We start from the raw sequence: 17,470 nt of genomic DNA on the forward strand, positions 1-17,470 counted from the left end.
CCTGCAATTGAAATCAATTTAAATATCATAAAACTTGGCGATCGACTTCAACCTGCAATTATTTGTAAATATCTGTCTTAATATAAAGATCAAACTCAAATTACGTTCAATGTGTATGAATTGTATTAATTATATAACGCCGACACAAAAAAGTGTATATTTAATTTGGTATCTTTGTATTATTTCTAAATTCCCATGACATTGAAATTACTCTTGTGGTATAAAAGAGTCACATCTCCATCTAATGATACCCATTCATAATTTTGATGTCAAGAATGACATGAGTAATTGCAAATTCCATTACAACCAAAATTTTGTGATTTACTTTTTGTTACCCTTCAATCAATCACAACTTTTGACAGGTATGTGATTAATTCATTTTGAAAAGATGCAATGGATATCAAGTACACCTCTTTATAAGACAGCACCCCGAGCATGCCAGGAGATTGGCAATACACTGTGTGCACAACTGTACACTGCCGTTGTCACTTCAAATGCTTTGTGTATACCACAGGACTTTTTGTCAGTTACTTTGTTGAAAGTATCATTTTGAGTGTACCTGTGCGACATATGTCATAAATATGTTTTTACGTGGAAAGGTTTTGTGTGTACTGAGGGAAAACCCAGTTTTGTTTCAATGCAGGTAGATACTTCACCAACCATGGTTACGCTTGGTCAAACTGAAATACAGTGTATGTGTAGATACCTTCTGTGTGTATGTTCATAAATGCACTTGCAACTTCCTTTTTTTTTAATCTGAAAAGATGAAAACAGCTGTACATGCTTTCAGCGGCAAGAAGTACTCAATATTAGCTTTTGGTTTAAAATGCATACCTGACACAAAGGTTCACATTGTATAGCCTCTTCAATTCCTATCTGTTGCTGCCTGTGTGATTTCACTGTGGTTCTGGCCTCCAAGTGTTACTGGCGATGTAATCCTCAGTTGATAATAAAATGAGATCCACATTTATCAAAACATTCATCCAAAAGTAAGCAAAGCCACGTGTGCATTGTATGGAGGAAGCGTATTATGCAACATAGACTCGCCGTGTGGTGCACACCATTATCCCAACTGGCATGCAGATTTTGTTTCATGTTTACAGACGCCCTACATCAAATTGAAGAAAAAAAAAAAACTGCAACTAAAAATATTGGAAGGATATGTGGATATCATGATTATGAAACTATATATATAAAAAGAAATGATTATGCAGTGTCGTACGATTTATTGTATCTTCCATTCAGACATTGTTTAGATGTTAAGGTGTACCATAAAATTCTTTTGATGGAGGGTATAAGCTCCATATTCATCCCTGTACTTTCACAGCGCTTTTGCATGTAGATTGTGATTAAACTTTCTCGAGGTACAATGTACAAGTTCAACTGCAAACAATTAATCCTTCGCCTGTATCATTGTGACACACGATCATCGTTAAGAAATTAGTTCTGTCTTATGTAGTGAGGTGATGAGAGTGTGAATACATTCTGAAAATTAGATCATTTTAGGCAGAGACACTTATCAATTTCAAAAAAACATCCCTCCTTCTAGTGTGAACTGTGCCTAAAATGTTGGGTTTTATCACTTTTTTCAACAGGTGACTCATGTTCTAATGAAGTTTGTGGGACTGGCAGTTTTTCTTTTGTTATATCAAAATTTCATTATAGCTGAACAGTGAAGTACATAAAGATATATACATGTAGATGATAATGTCGGGGCCAGAACTTTTCATTTCATTGTTATGAGAATTATATTGTAACTTTGTTCTTATAAAGGTAGTGCACTGTTTGCTTCTGCTGACCACCATGGAAAATTTGAGGAAATATGTCAACTCATCATGAATAGTCCAATCATGGCTACATGGTACTTGCTTTATGATTTTTTTTATTTTTATTATTTATTTATTATTATTATTTTTTTTTGTGCTGCCCTTTAGTTCAGTTTGAAGCAAATAAATAGAACATGTCAAATTGACACGATATTACAGCATTGTCTTGTGTATCGGTGTGAATTGTTGAAGCCCTGGAAAAGTTGCTGCCGAAGAAAACAAAAACGTAAAAAAAAAAAAAAACTGACTGAAGTTTGTTCTCTAGGGACAATAATTGAGTTCCCTACTTATGTCTTCATGTGGATTTTACAATTAAAACAATTTAAAGAAAATAACTTCGCCATATAAAATGCAGTAACAGTGTAATTTAAATTGTTTTTAACAAATTCAATTTTTATTTTTTATCTCCGTTCCATGTCGTCATAAAATTGATAAGTGTGACATTGTTATTATTATTATTTGCATATTCTGGGGCTCCTAGACTTTGATAACTATCAAGCAATACAATACAGTGTACCGTATTCGCCGGCGAGAAGGCCGCACTATTTTTTGACAAAACTAAAGCAGGAAAGTCGGGGGAGGCCTAAACGCCAGCACAAGAAAATTTCTGTTTGTCTTTCCAACTCAGAATCACCTGCCCAATGTGCTGATTGTTATTGTTGCTGTTAGGAATCGTGTGGAAACGAGTAAAAATAACAAAGTTTCTTATAAAAAAATAACATAGAAAAGTAATTAAGTTTTGATTAGAACAAAATCCTTCCGATTCTTTTTTTTTTCCCTGCTTTTCATTACCAAAGTCGGGATGCGGCTTATCGGGCGTTGCAGCATTATCACCGGCGAATACGGTACATGTGTATCTGTATGTGAAATGAGTCCACCCTGAAGGAGTGACAAGTATATATACACACACACACACACACACTGTCACACATACACACATTTGTACACCCCTTCTAACACAGAAAAAAGAATTCTCAGCAGCATGTTTTTTTTTCTGCAGCATTGATTAGTGTTTCAAAGCATCATGTAGGATGTGGGTATATATGGGCGTGATTATACTTCATGTAATCTGTGTGTGTTTGTAGGTATGTGTATGTATGTATCTATGTATGTGTGTGTGTGTGTGTGTGTGCGTGAGTGTGTGATGTGTGCACATACATGTATGTGGTCAAGAGAGGCATCGTGTATGAAACAAAATTGGAAATGCAAGTTGGGTGTGCACAGTACACACGAGGTGAAAGTTGTGCGACACATGCTGTTGTGCTGGTTGTGATGCTGTGAAATTGGCTGCCAGAGAAAGTTTATGTCGAAGGTGTGCACTTTAAAAGTACTTTGACTCACTTGAACATTTCAAACCCTTCACATTGGATATTCTATAAATGTCCTTATGAAGTGTCCATTAGTAAGGGTAGTCGTGACACATACGGATACACACACACACACATATCATACAATATACAGTCAACCTTGCCTAAGTTGAATCCACAGGAACCGGGGAAAATCTATCGAGTTGCGTGAATTTCAACTTTCACAATATAAATGACACAAGTTCACATCCCCTTAGGTCAGAATTTTTCCTCGACCTATGCCAATTTGTTGGTTTTTGCAAAGTTGACTTAGGTGAGATTGACTGTATATAAGCACACACACACACACAAGGTATCAGAGCTCATTCTCTTTGAAAAGACCATTCTGATTGGTTGTAGACAATGAAACTTGTTCACACCAGACATGAATTCTTTGGGCCATCAGTCAATCACTAACCATTTTATAGATGGGTAGCACCTTACCTTCAAAGTAAGCCGCTGATCAAAATAGTTTGCCTGAGAATTCTGATTGCAAATGTTTGGCCAATTCAATGAGCCTATGACACATATCACATTTAATTATCTGCAAAATTACCATTGAAGTAAGTATTTTCACATTGCATATGTGTGTGTGTTGTTTTTGTTTGTTTTTGTTTTTGCTTTTGTTTGGGGCGGTTGTTCCTATTCTTCCTCTTGCACATTTAATTTTGAAGCGGAATGTTTGAATGTATGATACCACATAACCATACCAGCCACAAGCATTCTTAGTACAGTATTCATCGCATAATCGGGACAGGTTGGGAGTAGCAAACACGGCCCCTTTAAGCGGGGTGCCTGATTTCGCGATGAGCACTCACCATACACTAACGGCATACAACATGTACATGTAGTGCACACACTCACACACACATGCATACTGACGTATTGTACATGTACATGAATACACAACCACGCTACCCCTCGGCGTGACCCTCTAGCTCTCCCTGCAGATGGCTTTGCTTATATGTAGGGGAGAAGAATGTTCGCGAAAGCATGTATTTCGCAATGGCATGGATACTTATACACGGCGCTTTCGTGGCTATGCAAGTACGTGTACTGGGTGGACGGAGGTCAAAACACACCAGTCCGAAGCTTGCTTTGTAAGTTCGATGTAAACGACAACTGATAGGGAATCTTTGAAATATTGTTGTGGTGTTTTGGTAGATTTTTTTGTGTAAAATATCAACAAAATCAAAGATCGCTTGAAGAAAAATTGTCCCGTGTATCAGAGGTCCCCGCCGAATTATACAGTGAAAATAACATGCACTGGAAATGTTTCTGGGAAGCGTATGTCATTTAAGCGAGGTTCCCGATTATCAGATGCCCGATTTTGCGATGAATACTGTACTACTGAAGACACTGTAAATACAAACCACAACAGGACAGTGCGGATGTACATCATCATGTAAATTCCTTTATTACACAACTGATGCTTGAATTGTAGACTACACTGTATACACTGACATCACTCGCTCTTTAGATCTGGGATGGGTACAGCATCTGTATGCACAAAGAGACAAGAGAATGGAGGGGGTGAAAAAGTTACAGAGAGTGTCAAAAAGTGGCTCATTCACCATAAAATTTACTCTGAAAACAAAAGCTATATTGACGACAGAAACCCAAAAGAAGTTGATTAGAATTAGAAGCAGCACATTATCGCATTGTCTGAAGTTGACTATATGATGTCTGTGGTATCATCAAGCAAGACACCCTGTTTCTGCCTTATGATAATGTTATGTCACATGACTCTTCTCAATGGCTGTATCTACACAGATACCCTACCCACTTCTGTCAAACCTCCACAACAAACACTTGGATAAAGCATTGTCACTGGCTAAACTGATTCAAGGGACTAAAGAAGTTTGCCAACTATGTAATACATCTGTAGCTATTTCATCATCAATATTAGAACCAGAAATGATTCTTTCTAAACTTAAGAGAATAAATATTTCAACTTTTATCAAATTAAGACATTTCTTTGCTTTTACTTTACAAACAGTAAAATTATGATAATGAAAACATATATCAAGTACAGTCAACCTTGCTTAAGTGGATCTCGCGTAAGTTGAATAATCGCCTAAGTCTACGGTCTTTTCAAATCCTCTTTAAATATTCTATTGATCTTAATCCCTCATAAGTAAAATTTTCTCTAAGTCGAAGCTATTTCTTCAGTCCAAATAGATTTGACTTAAGCAAGGTTGACTGTATACTGTAAAACACGATATTTTCGCGGCATGAAATTTTCACGAATTGGAGCCGACGGCCTTTTATGCGGAATGAAATTTTTGCGAGTTGCCTGCAACATTCAATGCATACAGTGTAGACAAGAACTTTCGTGTGCATTTTAATTTAGCGAATCTTCCCTCTTGCGAAATTCGCAAAATCAAAATGCACGCGAACATTCCTCGATTTACAGTACTCTTAACTAGACCCAGATTACACAATATTGCTCATCTTCTTACCACTCGAACCCTCTTGCCGATGGCCTGACCAGGGAGGTTGCTCTTGAACTTGGCACGGCACGCTCCACTCTTCCCGTGTGTCTTAATGATCTTGCCCCAGATCACTCTCGTGTTGGTTGGCTTGTCCTTGCCAGGGCATTTCGTCTTGCTGCATAATGCAATACAATACGATAATTATGTTTATAAAATGGGTTCAAGAATGTAGCCAATTGGAAGCGCTGAAATGAGTCACATGTGCTTGTATTAATTTCTCACTAACATACGGATCCACGGCCTACGTCACAATGTTTGCACTAGCAGTGCGCACTCAATCAGTTGTTACAAGTGCGTCGCGCGCTACTATACGCGCTGTCAATCCTGTAAACAACTTCTAGTTCGGGCTGCCGGCCGGCCTTTCTTGTGTGCATAACATGTGTGGAGTACGTATACTCTTATACGTACAGTACTTATATGTGCGGGATATCCGAGTGCGACGTGTTTGGGATGAACATCTTCGGACATCTTGATCCACAAAGGTACGTGAAAAATGTTGTTAGTTTTCGACCCATTTTATAAAACAAATGATGCACAGGATTATTTTGTGGAGTTAGTGGAGATGCAGCTCACTCTCGGGTATTTACAATGTAGTGCAACATGCACTCGGCTTCGCCTCGTGCATGTTTCACAATTGTAAATACCCTCGAGTGCGCTACGCCTCCACTAACGCACTCTATCCTGTGCATCATTTGTATATTATTCAAATTCATTCAATTCTTACATAGAGTTGTTTGTATTGCAACTGATGAATAAGTTGCCCTACTTGTGTACATCTACATAAATAACAATATTTATGTCAATGTAGGGCAATTTGCCAATCAGATGCAATAATTATGTTTGTCTAGAGCTCTTACAAATTATAAGGGGTTTAAAAGCACATTATAATCTACAGCGCAGTTGATACATACATGAACACAGACCTTACTGCACTGCAACAAGACTCATTTCTGCTTAATTTCTTTTGAATAAATCATACATACCCGCAATTACAAATTTCGAAACAAAACCAGAACGAAGCAGTTCATGTTTGAATCCCAGTACTGGTTCACGACCCAACTGAGATCCGCAAAATTCGTGAAAATTAAACCCTCACGAAAATAACAGCTTATACAGTATCCAAAATATTAATTTTCGGGGTAAAGATATGCTGTATTCAACTGCTTGATCATACTATAATTGATAAGTCTGTCACATGGTTGTACACATTTTGACAATCTACATGTAACCCAACATTTCATGCATCCCTAGTGGTCTTTACACTGTTGATAATCTAACCGTAACTTCAATCACTGGATCTGATAACTTTGCATGGCTGACTTCCAACTTCTAACTCACTTAACCTGTTGAGGACGAGTCCCCAGTATACTCGAGCAAGTGTCTATGGGAAATGCCTGTTGTACCAAAATCAGCCAGTCTTCAACAGGTTAACATTGTGCTGTTCTGAGGTGTGCTTCGAAGCTCAAAACCCCAAATCCTCACTCACTTCTTGGATTTGTAGACGTAGGCACACTTCTTGCCCAGGTACCACGTGGCCTCCCTCCTGTTCTCGACTCCCTCGATCTTGACGAGTGCCTGGTTCTCATGCTGGTTCCTCAGGCCTCTCCTGTAGCCTGTGAAAACCGCCCTTGTGTAAAGCCTGCAGAGAACATGCAAGAATAATGAATCACAAGTCAGGTGATAGAATATAGGCAAGCAGTATGCTGATACACACCAAGGTGGCCTGTACTTTATCAAAAGGAGGAAAACAAGGTACATAAATCAAATTTGCTATTAAATGCATCATACGCAATATTTCATGATGATAATCCTCCCTTCTTCCTTATCACTGTTGTAGGTGAGAAAGGTATTATTTACTTGGGGGAGCCGTTCATTCCTGAATTCTAAATATCATGAATAGAGGGGGGAAATTATTTCCAAATGCCATATGAAACGAATATTTCCTACTTCCATTAAACTGTACACTTCAGTAACAGATTTCTCACAAGGCTGCAACCTCAGCAGATCTAAATACACACTGATGCTCAGTAAAATACATACTTTTGATAACAAAAATCATGCTTTGGTTAATCATGGGAAAAATTGCACTTTGCATGCTGAATGGAAATCAAATTTTAGGGAAAAATCACTAAAAATTCATTTCCTTACTTTTGATGAAAAGAATTACAAAATATCCTGAAAAAAAAAAAATGCAGGTTATTAGTCCAGGCAGATATTTGCACCAATCATTCACGTACACAAGTATATCCTTACAGTGGTTTCTTGCTGCAGAGTTCAAAAAATATTTAAAATAGTAAATGCTGCCTGGCCTATAGAAAAAAAAAAATGAATTTGTTTATTTTTTTTTTCTAAATCTGTGATAAAAAAACCCCTTACAGTAATAGAACGAAAAAGCTAACTGCATACTTACCGCTTTGATGCTACCATTTTGATGGCTCCCACCTCAAACCCTGGAAAACCAATTCAAGAGGAGAGATTAAATATCATTGCATGTCCACATAAAGCTTGACTCTACAAGTGATAATTCACATGCACAGGTGCAATGACCTATATCTCTTTTGGCAACATGTGAAGAATGTGGTATATTTGGGAGTTGTGTCAACAATGGAGTCCCGTTATAACAATTATAAGCCTCGGGACCGGCAGTTTTCTTTCATTATATTGAAATTTCGTTATAACCGAACAAATAAACAACAGAAATAATACACAGAGCAGATACTAGTAATGTTGCAGCTTTAATTTTTACTTCTTTGTACCTGTAATTTCGTTATAACAGTGTTCGTTATAACAGGAGTGAACTGTATTATAAATTTGCTTCAAACAAACGTCACTGTTTTATTCAGTACACCTGGTACCAAAAATTTGTATCTTTGCACTGCTCCCGTGGCTGTTTGAGCTCTGAAAAAAAAAAAACAACCTTATTTGTCATTCAAAATGGCTGTCAGTGAATGCCGTTGTACTGTTTGCACACACTGCATATATCTAATCTTTGTTTTTGTTAAGTTGTGAATTGTCTATGTCACTATCTATTACATAAACATGAAGTCTACTTTTAATGAAGATTGTCTTTAATGGGTTTAAGGTGACGAAAATGATGTCAAGTATCAAAACTCAACACGATCGACATGTTCGCTTTGTGTTCACTTTGTTGCGCACCATCCTGGTACAGCCCTAGACTGTGTATAGTTAACCTACATGTGGCACACAATCCGGTTGGAATCCGGATGTTTAGCAATTGAAGAAGAAGAAGAAGAAGAAGAAGAAGAAGAAGAAGAAGAAGAAGAAGAAGAAGAAGAACCAGCAGTAGACTCTATAGAGTAAGTGTCCCGGTTTGCGGCCACAGAAGGGTTTTTCCCCTCTGAAACGCAAACTTGCAAATTGCAAGGTTATATCATAGAGGTTGACCACTTACCAATTTACATTATTGTCAATATCGCAAGACCAATGTCCATCGCGATAGTAAAAAATGACCACGGCCGCGATCCGGTACAGCATCTGCCGGTTTGCGACCGTGGTAGTCCGGTTCGCGGCCTAATGTACAATTCCTATGCGATACGCGCATGCTCCAGGATCTTCTGTTGAACGCCTTCTGATTCATTTGGCTCGCGAACGTTGCGTAAGCGCCAAGTCCCATTGCCAAAGCACGTAAAAAGGGCTGCTGTCTGCGGACTGACCACGAACAGGGATTGCAGTTGTGGCGGTGGTACAGTTCGTCTTTTTCATGTTTTTGTATTTTTTCGATCGTAACATCCACTTCCGGAAAAAAATGGCGGCCCACATCGGCTTGCTTGCGAAAGTTCTATTTCTACGTGAGGACACGTATTCAAAATCCATGAACATCGGGAAAATGAAAAAAAAAAAATCCAGTTTCTCAGACCCCTTGCATACCTGCCAACATTTCAAGATGAAATATCTTACTCATGGATTGCAAAAATATTATTTTATATGCAAACTGAAGTTAAAAATCTTAATTTCGGTCAAATCTTCAGAAAATACACATGAAAGGTATATCTAAATATTTTTTAAAAATCTGATTTCTCTGACAGAAAATCTGATTTTGCTATTTTTAACGTAAAAAATCTTACTGAATCTGATAAAATCTTACTAGTTGGCAAGTATGCCCTTGTTCCTTAACTGTGATGTTAAAAAGTACCAAAAATGACATTTTGGATGCGAGATGTTGTCATTTAGGTGAGAATATTTCACTTTGATTGGAGATTTTGCCAATGTCAGTGGTTGATTTTTGTAGATTAGCAGTACATGTTAGTGAATGTGTGGTATACAGTCAAACCCGTCTATAGCGGCCACCCAAGGGAAACGGAAAAAGTGGCTGTTGTAGACAGGTGGCCATTATAGACATGTAATTCAACTTTGTGCACATTGCTTACATGTACATGTATCATCGTTGTATCCTTACATGTACATGTATGTGTTACGTACCCACATACCGTGTGTTTCATGCATTTAACCATGCCCGTGTATATGAAATTGTTGCACAGTAGTATGTGTTTTGTCATGAAGAAAGCTTTACACTAGTGCATTATTTTGACTAAATGAGGGATGAATGCAGTGGTGGCGATCACTGAACGTTGCCTGCATGGCTACAAGGCAGAAAAATTATACTGAATTATCGGCTCGGCTACGGCTCCATTGGATTTTTGGCCGCTATAGACAGGTTAAAATCTACCGCAGGAAACAAAATTTGTGGCCGCTGGCCGCATTAGACAGGTGGTCGCTATACACAGGGTCTTTAACATGGCTTTTCTCTCGGGGGGGATTTTTCAGTGGCCGCTATAGACAGGTGGTCGCTATAGACAGGTGACCGCTAAGGCAGGTTTGACTGCACATGTATAGAGACTGAGCGTGTCGCTGTGCTTTAAGATTTGTGGCCGCTGGCCGCGTTAGACAGGTGGTCGCTATACACGGGGTCTTTAACATGGCTTTTCTCTCGGGGGGATTTTTCAGTGGCCGCTATAGACAGGTGGTCGCTATAGACAGGTGACCGCTAAGGCAGGTTTGACTGCACATGTATAGAGACTGAGCGTGTCGCTGTGCTCAGCGTTACATTACCAAATATGCTGTAGTGGCCGCGAACCGGCGCCTGGCCATGAACTGGAACATTTACTCTAGAAGGATCTAGACGGTGTAGTACTACACATCGACCACCCTTTTTGAAACCGACCGCATAGTTTTGGCACACAGAACGCTTAGTATGCACTGCACTGCACGCAGAGCACACTTGGCTTTGACCATTGATGAGGATGAGTGGAAAAACACAAAAATTCACTGTTTATTAATGGTTTTAATCAAGGACAAAATTTCGAATGAATATTTTAACCTAATCGTAATGTAACCTTTTATTGTAATGTCAATGCAGCATTTTCTAAAAAGCTTCGTACAACACGGTGTTCAATAGACAATACAACTCGGTTTGTGTGCATTGTCAATGCAAAAACAGCGGTCGATCTAAAAAAGGAGCGGCACCGCGGGGAGCTGAAAAGAGGCAACGCAAGTTTGACGGCGATATTTTTGCACTGAAACTTTGGATTGAAAAGGGAACAACAGTATTTGATCGTGCTGGATTTTCTCAATCACGTAGGTCACATTTTTACGTGAATTTCAGTGTTAAATATTCTTATCAAGTAAATAAAAACTAGGCAGTCGATGAGTAGTAGGTCCAACCATTAGTAACTTGTTAGGTATCCAACACACCACACTGTACACTGTAATCGACACCTCTCTATCTATAGCACTGCGCATACATATGGAACGAATATTCAAGTGTGAGACTACATGCAGTGGTTTTGCAGTTTTCACTGGGGATTTATACACTTGTAAATGTAATGACTCACCCCACTACCCCCGGACATGGGTGCGTCATTTCCTCGTTTGGTCCGTCAAATTTGTGACCCAGGTGTTCATCATTTTACCAGCTTTGTCCGTCAAATTTTCGACCGTGGGGTGCGTCATGGCACGTCACTTGGCTATGGAAAATAACACGCATTATTCTGAACCGAGGGGTGCGTCATGGTACGTCACTTGGCTATGGAAAACTGCACGCATTTTTGCACGCTACCAGTACCGTATACACGTACCGCGAGTGAAATTACAGTGAGCGCTTTCCCGCGGCAAGTGAAAATCAAAGTCGGGAAGCGTTTTGGAATAAGAGGGAAAAATGCTTGCCAGAATCTGGCAAGCAAATAATTTAAAAGCCACCCTTTCTCCTCACATTTTCCCTCCAACAAACCCATGGAATCATGCATACTCAATCTCAAACCAGGGACTGTTTAGCGATGTAACAATTTCAACCTTACTGTCGAACACTTAGTGCCTATTGCATATTGCGATGCAACACCAACACATATTGTTATCAAAGAAAGTTCGTTTATATTCCAACACAATGTGCGTCTAAATAATGTTCTGTGGTGACAAAGGCAAATTTTTGACAGTAAAAAATAAGAAGCAGCAGCAGAAGAAACTGCCTGCCGCATGCCATTTTCTGCTCGCGGGATTTAGCCCGACCAGCCAGACATGCGACGCAGTTAGTACGCTGTGCAAATCTCTACGTACAGCGTCTGGGCTCTCGCGGGAATGCCGTGGCGTGGTGTGTACCTGCGCTGCAGCATCCACCGGACTAGCAATGGCTGCGCACACACAGCGCATCTGCACACATGTGATTGTCATGTACCGTATGGATTGCGTGCACAGAATACATACTGTATGGAATATCGTAGCATGCAGCAGCGACCAGCGTGATGTACGGTGAATGACGGTACGGTGCTTACAGGGCCAGGGTAAGGGAAACTTGCCGAAACTTTTACAAATTATGTTTACGAACCAAAAGAAAATGAAATTGCTTGAATAAAACGTATATGCAAAAATCGTTTCAGTATTTTCGGGGGTGCGTCAAATGTACCGAGGATATCCGTCAAAAAAGTGACCGAGGATGTCCGTCAAAAAAGTGACCGAGGTGTGCGTCACTTTCAATGTGTTGTCCGTCAAAAAAGTGACTGTGGTGTTCGTCACTTGCGTTTTGTCCGTCAAAAAAAGTGACTGTGGTGTCCGTCAAAAACCCCGTGTGGTCAGTCAAAAAATGACCATGACGCACCCATGTCCGGGGGTAGTGGGGTGCTTCATTACATTATTTACTGAAAAGCCCCAAAATAAACAATGATACCATAGAATAACCTATATCTATGGATTATAAATAGCACATAGGAAAAGCATTGCGTGCATTTCACGGTGACGTGTATTGTCAAGGGAGGGTAGGCCCCCTAGGGTGTTGGTTTCAAAACTACGGCGCAACCGAGTGCATCAAAATCTTAACACGTTCGGAGCAGTTATCTTGGAGCATGTAGACTTTCTACCGCGAATCACATTTTTAATGTGCACTTGTGAATTCACAGCATTTTCTTTGAATGTGAGTAAAATTTCCTGCAAATTGTGACATATTTTAAGCATCTATTGAGATGAAAAACATCAGGGTATCGATTTGTTGGCACCCAACCATGCCGTGCCCATACATTCTTCACAATGATCAAAATGTCGCCCTCTGTCGAATGCACCGCCATGTCCTGACTCTGCCAGGCCAGATCTCGTTATAATAAATCCCAATCATTGTTTGTATTTAACTAGACTATATGATTTCTCAACAAATACGTCTATTACGTCTTTAAGGCTGCTTCTACCTCAGAGTCAGCCACTTCATTTCAAAATATATTACGAGTGAGGGAATCCATGGAAAGAATATTTTTACACCCGTGTAATCTAACGTGTGAGTGTAGTGTGCCACTGGACTTTAGGAAAATACGTATTAGATGGAGACATCTCGTATGGGAGATTAGAACAATCCTCTAGTATCTGCATGACAAAAGTCAATCAAGACATTTGACAGCTTTTTCAGAAATGAAGAATGTTTTTTCTACACATCGCTCTTCATTTTGATATATTCTTTTGCACGGTTTTGAATAAAAATACGTGTAAATTCAGCACTTCTATTAGTTCACTTACAACTCTAGCGAAACAGCAGTAGAAAAGAGCTCGTACAAGGTGAGATCTGCATAACGTAAAATCTCATGTCATAAACCTGTAATTAATAATATTAACATTAATTTATCATATCAAAATATTATTCATAGAATGATGAATATCTTTTCAATATTTCCATTATAAAATAAATAACTTTGAAAATTTTAAATATTTTAGATTAAAAAATATACATGAGCAAGGCTGTACTTCTGGGTCTTGGAGACGTTGTAAACAACAACCCGGATCGTGTGTACATGCACTCCGCACGCGATTATATGTACAGCCGCATCCACACGACACGTACAATTTGCAGCTGTCCTGGTGTAAATGTTTAAAAGACACTAATTTCTTGTGAGTATTGACTTAATATTAAATGAGAATGTGGTACCGTGGGTAAAATATGGTTGTTCAAGTTTAGAGTGTATCTTGACCTAGCATTTTCGTGGTTTCTGTCACCATATTATACTCCATTCATCGATCGTTGAAAGTGCTGGTGACAACTCAATGCAACTCCCACCTTCCCCATCCCACCATACTGTGTAGGAACCCTATTGTAGGTTTTGCACACTGTGAAAACGTAAATTTACATTGTATTGTACGCACTGGTAAGCGCGAGTGAATGGAGTGGCGACATGCCATGGGATAAACCATGATTTGACTCTTTACCCAAATCTATCTATGCAACTTGCAAGTATGACTTGTAATAACTGCGACCAGCAGCCCCAGCCAAACGCGTATAGCGTAATGCCTATTAATATGCCTAACGTTAGTTATGGGGCTGCGGACTGTAGCATTCAGGATCATGACAGGGGTAGCATCGCGGATAAATATCAACTTAAAATCGAAACAAACTTTTGCCATTCTGAATGTAAGTTGTTTTTTTTAAAAGACATGTGTAACTCATTTTTTGAAAGTTGACTTGACTGTGAAGTGGCGTCTGTCCACATGCTGCAGGGGTTTAGGTTGCATAGTGTAGGCCTACAATGTACAAAATATGCAGTGTTAGAAGCTGTGTGCTCGCACAGCAGTCAGACCGCAATGCTGCTGTTAATGAGCTCAAATCAAAAATTTATCGTACGCGCAGGTTTTTGCGCATGTCCTTCTCAGCACCCGAGATTTTGCGAGATAATTCAGAGACAAAGTGCATGGTCTACGAGATTCACTTATTGACGACATGAAGATCTACTTTCCGTGACTGATTGACATGGGTTGTGAATAATTGAAATAAATCACACCTTTAAATTTAATGCTTATATTATATAAAATGAGCTTATGATACCATTATTCATATCTCTGCATTACGTTGTATATCGATATTTCCCAAACGACCCTGAGACAAATTAGAACAAGGCTTTCTATTTATTGCCAACCCGACCCGTTCATAGGTTGAATCACCACATGAACGATAGTCAACGTTTTAGATATACAGTAAGGGTACCGGTTTTCGACACTTTAGCACATTTCCTTGTTTACCATCAATACTGCACCGTTTTAACTCGGAATTTCGATATGAAGTTGAGCTACAAAGGCCAATAATAATATGCCTTGAACGAATTCCAGTTTGAATGCACTCGTGTTCAATTTTAGCGATTTCCGTCACGCTGTCGCTGGCATCAAATTTCGACACCCAGCATCATTTTTCGACACAATCACTGCGCGCATCACACAGAAATCACATGGCGCGTACAGTATGGGTACACTGCATTGTGGATGCAAACCAGCAAAGTACCGGCGCAAGAACTTGTTGTTTCCTCTATAACGTGTCTTATTATGGGAATGTCGAAATCTGGTGCCACATTCTCAAAGCCAACTCTTTCTACAAGTTTGCTCATTTATCACGAATTCAGCCATGAAATTACTAAAGACGATTATGAAATCAAACATCAGGATTTGGCAAACAAACTGATACTAAAGTAAGATAACCGGCATGGGTGAATTTCATTTTACGGCGATGTATACAAAATGCGTCATATTGTTTGAACCCCTGAAAATGGCCGACATCAAAATTTCTGCTGACACCGTGTTGCTTTTCTCCTAAATATTCTACCGTCAGATTATGATGACGAGTGACAAACGGTGTTTATATAAGACTAGAAATGTGATTGATAACTTGGTTGATTGTTGAAGTCAGACGTTTGTATTGAGTATAAAATTTAATAAGAATTATCTGCTGGGTGTCGAAATCTGGGTCCTGTCGAAAACTGGTGCACTAACGGTACTTGTTATAATAGCACAGTAAGAACTGAATTGGTCCCTCGCTTAGAAAACAATAAAAATTAAAAGTCTCGTCGAGTAAAAATCATACATGTAGTGTGGCAATTTGAGATACATGAATGATCATGCGCTCCCAGGGTATCATTAGATAAATTACTCAGTGATGTATACAGTGGATTGATAAGGAATAATTATTCTAATACCAAATAGAGAGCCCCAAAGAACTCATGTGCGCAAACTTAGTGCTAGATCTTTTATTATTGATTTGTATGCTATTTATTAATGCACGCTACTCTATCTAGTTGTGCAAACAAAGTTCAAGCCAAAGTTGAGCTGTCGATCAGAGTGGAGTGTGTTGTTCTTGTTGTTTACGTGGAGATCTTAGCTGCAGTTGCCTGAACCTGAGCGCGTATACATACATTGTGCGCGCGCACACACACACACCATAGGGTCCTACACTGTCATCCACACACAGTGTATTACTGTTATGTAGAGTACTACTCAGTAGTACACGTTTACTGTCATTCCGCGAGGTTCGTTCAACTCTCCACTCGGAGGGAATTAACCAATCAGAAACGCGTATTCGCGGCAAACTGAAATCTCATCAAAAATTAACTGTACAACGCAATGATTTATTCGCCAACCTGACCCGTTCATAGGATCAGTCCACATAAAGTCATTATGTTTTCATAGAATGATATTTCCTCTTTCATTGTATACCTCTTCCATTTTGGTCCACCTTAATTTTGTTGGTCTAGTGTACCCCTTAAGAAAAATGAAAAATATGCAAATTTTGTGTTTTGTAATTTCCTTGTTCAGTATATTTTATATGTCATAACCTTTTAAGTGGTCAAATTTCATCAAAGTGCAACTCTTCATCTTTTTATCGATGTATAAATCATGAAGATTGATAATGTCGTTTAGATTTACATACACTCTAAAAATGTGGTCTCCCAGTTCATTACGTATTCATGTCCGCGAGGTCCATGCATACGCGTACGATAAATGCGAAGGCTTTTCAGGACGTTGCGGTCTGACTGACAGGGGCCAAAAAGACTTTGCCTGATGCTTTGATTATCTAACTAGCTGTTATACTTGTAGATATATAACAAATATAGATTGCTGCTGAGGCCCAAAAATGTTTTGTGTGTTTTGTCTTTTGCATGTTTTAATTGCAGAGCATGTCAGTTTGTAAGAATGGTGCTACCCATATAATCAAGTTTACAATGCCTGTAGAAGTTCTGCACTTTATGATCGGTCAAATAAGATGTACTAAGCAGGATTTTTATGCCTCCGCCACGAAGTAGTGCCGGAGGCATTATGTTTTCGGGTTGTCCGTCCGTCCGTCCGTCCGTCCTTCCGTCCGTCCGTCCTTCCGTCCGTCCGTAATGAATTTTGTGGACAAGGTAACTATCAAAACCTGTTGAGGTATCCTAATGAAACTTGGCATGTATGTGTATTAGGGGGTGAAGTTGTGCCTATCAACTTTTGGGTGCACATGCTCAAGGTCAAAGGTCAAAAGGTCAAGGTCAAATACATAAAATTTCACTTTTTCCACCAT

The 17,470-nt window shown here is 39.2% G+C and overlaps 2 protein-coding genes across 3 annotated transcripts in view; one reads left to right on the forward strand and one right to left on the reverse strand.

Annotated features, from left to right (window-relative positions):
* Positions 1 to 4,566: 4,566 nt before the first annotated feature.
* The window catches only part of LOC140244173 (large ribosomal subunit protein eL33-like), a 67,391-nt gene continuing 54,487 nt past the window's right edge, over positions 4,567 to 17,470 (reverse strand). Inside the window, exons 1-5 of one of the 2 annotated variants that reach the window (XM_072323802.1) lie at positions 13,678 to 13,743; positions 8,078 to 8,117; positions 7,154 to 7,306; positions 5,635 to 5,782; positions 4,567 to 4,672 (exon numbers count right to left, since the gene is read on the reverse strand). In XM_072323802.1, coding sequence (XP_072179903.1) covers positions 4,649 to 4,672; positions 5,635 to 5,782; positions 7,154 to 7,306; positions 8,078 to 8,094 — 342 coding nt within the window. In that variant the 5' untranslated portion in view covers positions 8,095 to 8,117; positions 13,678 to 13,743 and the 3' untranslated portion in view covers positions 4,567 to 4,648. Of the gene's footprint in view, positions 4,673 to 5,634; positions 5,783 to 7,153; positions 7,307 to 8,077; positions 8,118 to 13,677; positions 13,744 to 17,470 lie in introns of those variants that run through there. The other variant, XM_072323803.1, reaches the window with a different exon arrangement.
* The window catches only part of LOC140244269 (dynein regulatory complex protein 9-like), a 21,527-nt gene continuing 18,000 nt past the window's right edge, over positions 13,944 to 17,470 (forward strand). The window contains exon 1 of the mRNA XM_072323909.1: positions 13,944 to 14,046. The gene's annotated coding sequence lies outside the window, so the exon portion shown is untranslated. The remainder of the gene's footprint in view (positions 14,047 to 17,470) is intronic.

This window comes from Diadema setosum, chromosome 21 (genome assembly GCF_964275005.1).
Source record: "Diadema setosum chromosome 21, eeDiaSeto1, whole genome shotgun sequence".
NCBI lineage: Eukaryota > Metazoa > Echinodermata > Echinoidea > Diadematoida > Diadematidae > Diadema > Diadema setosum.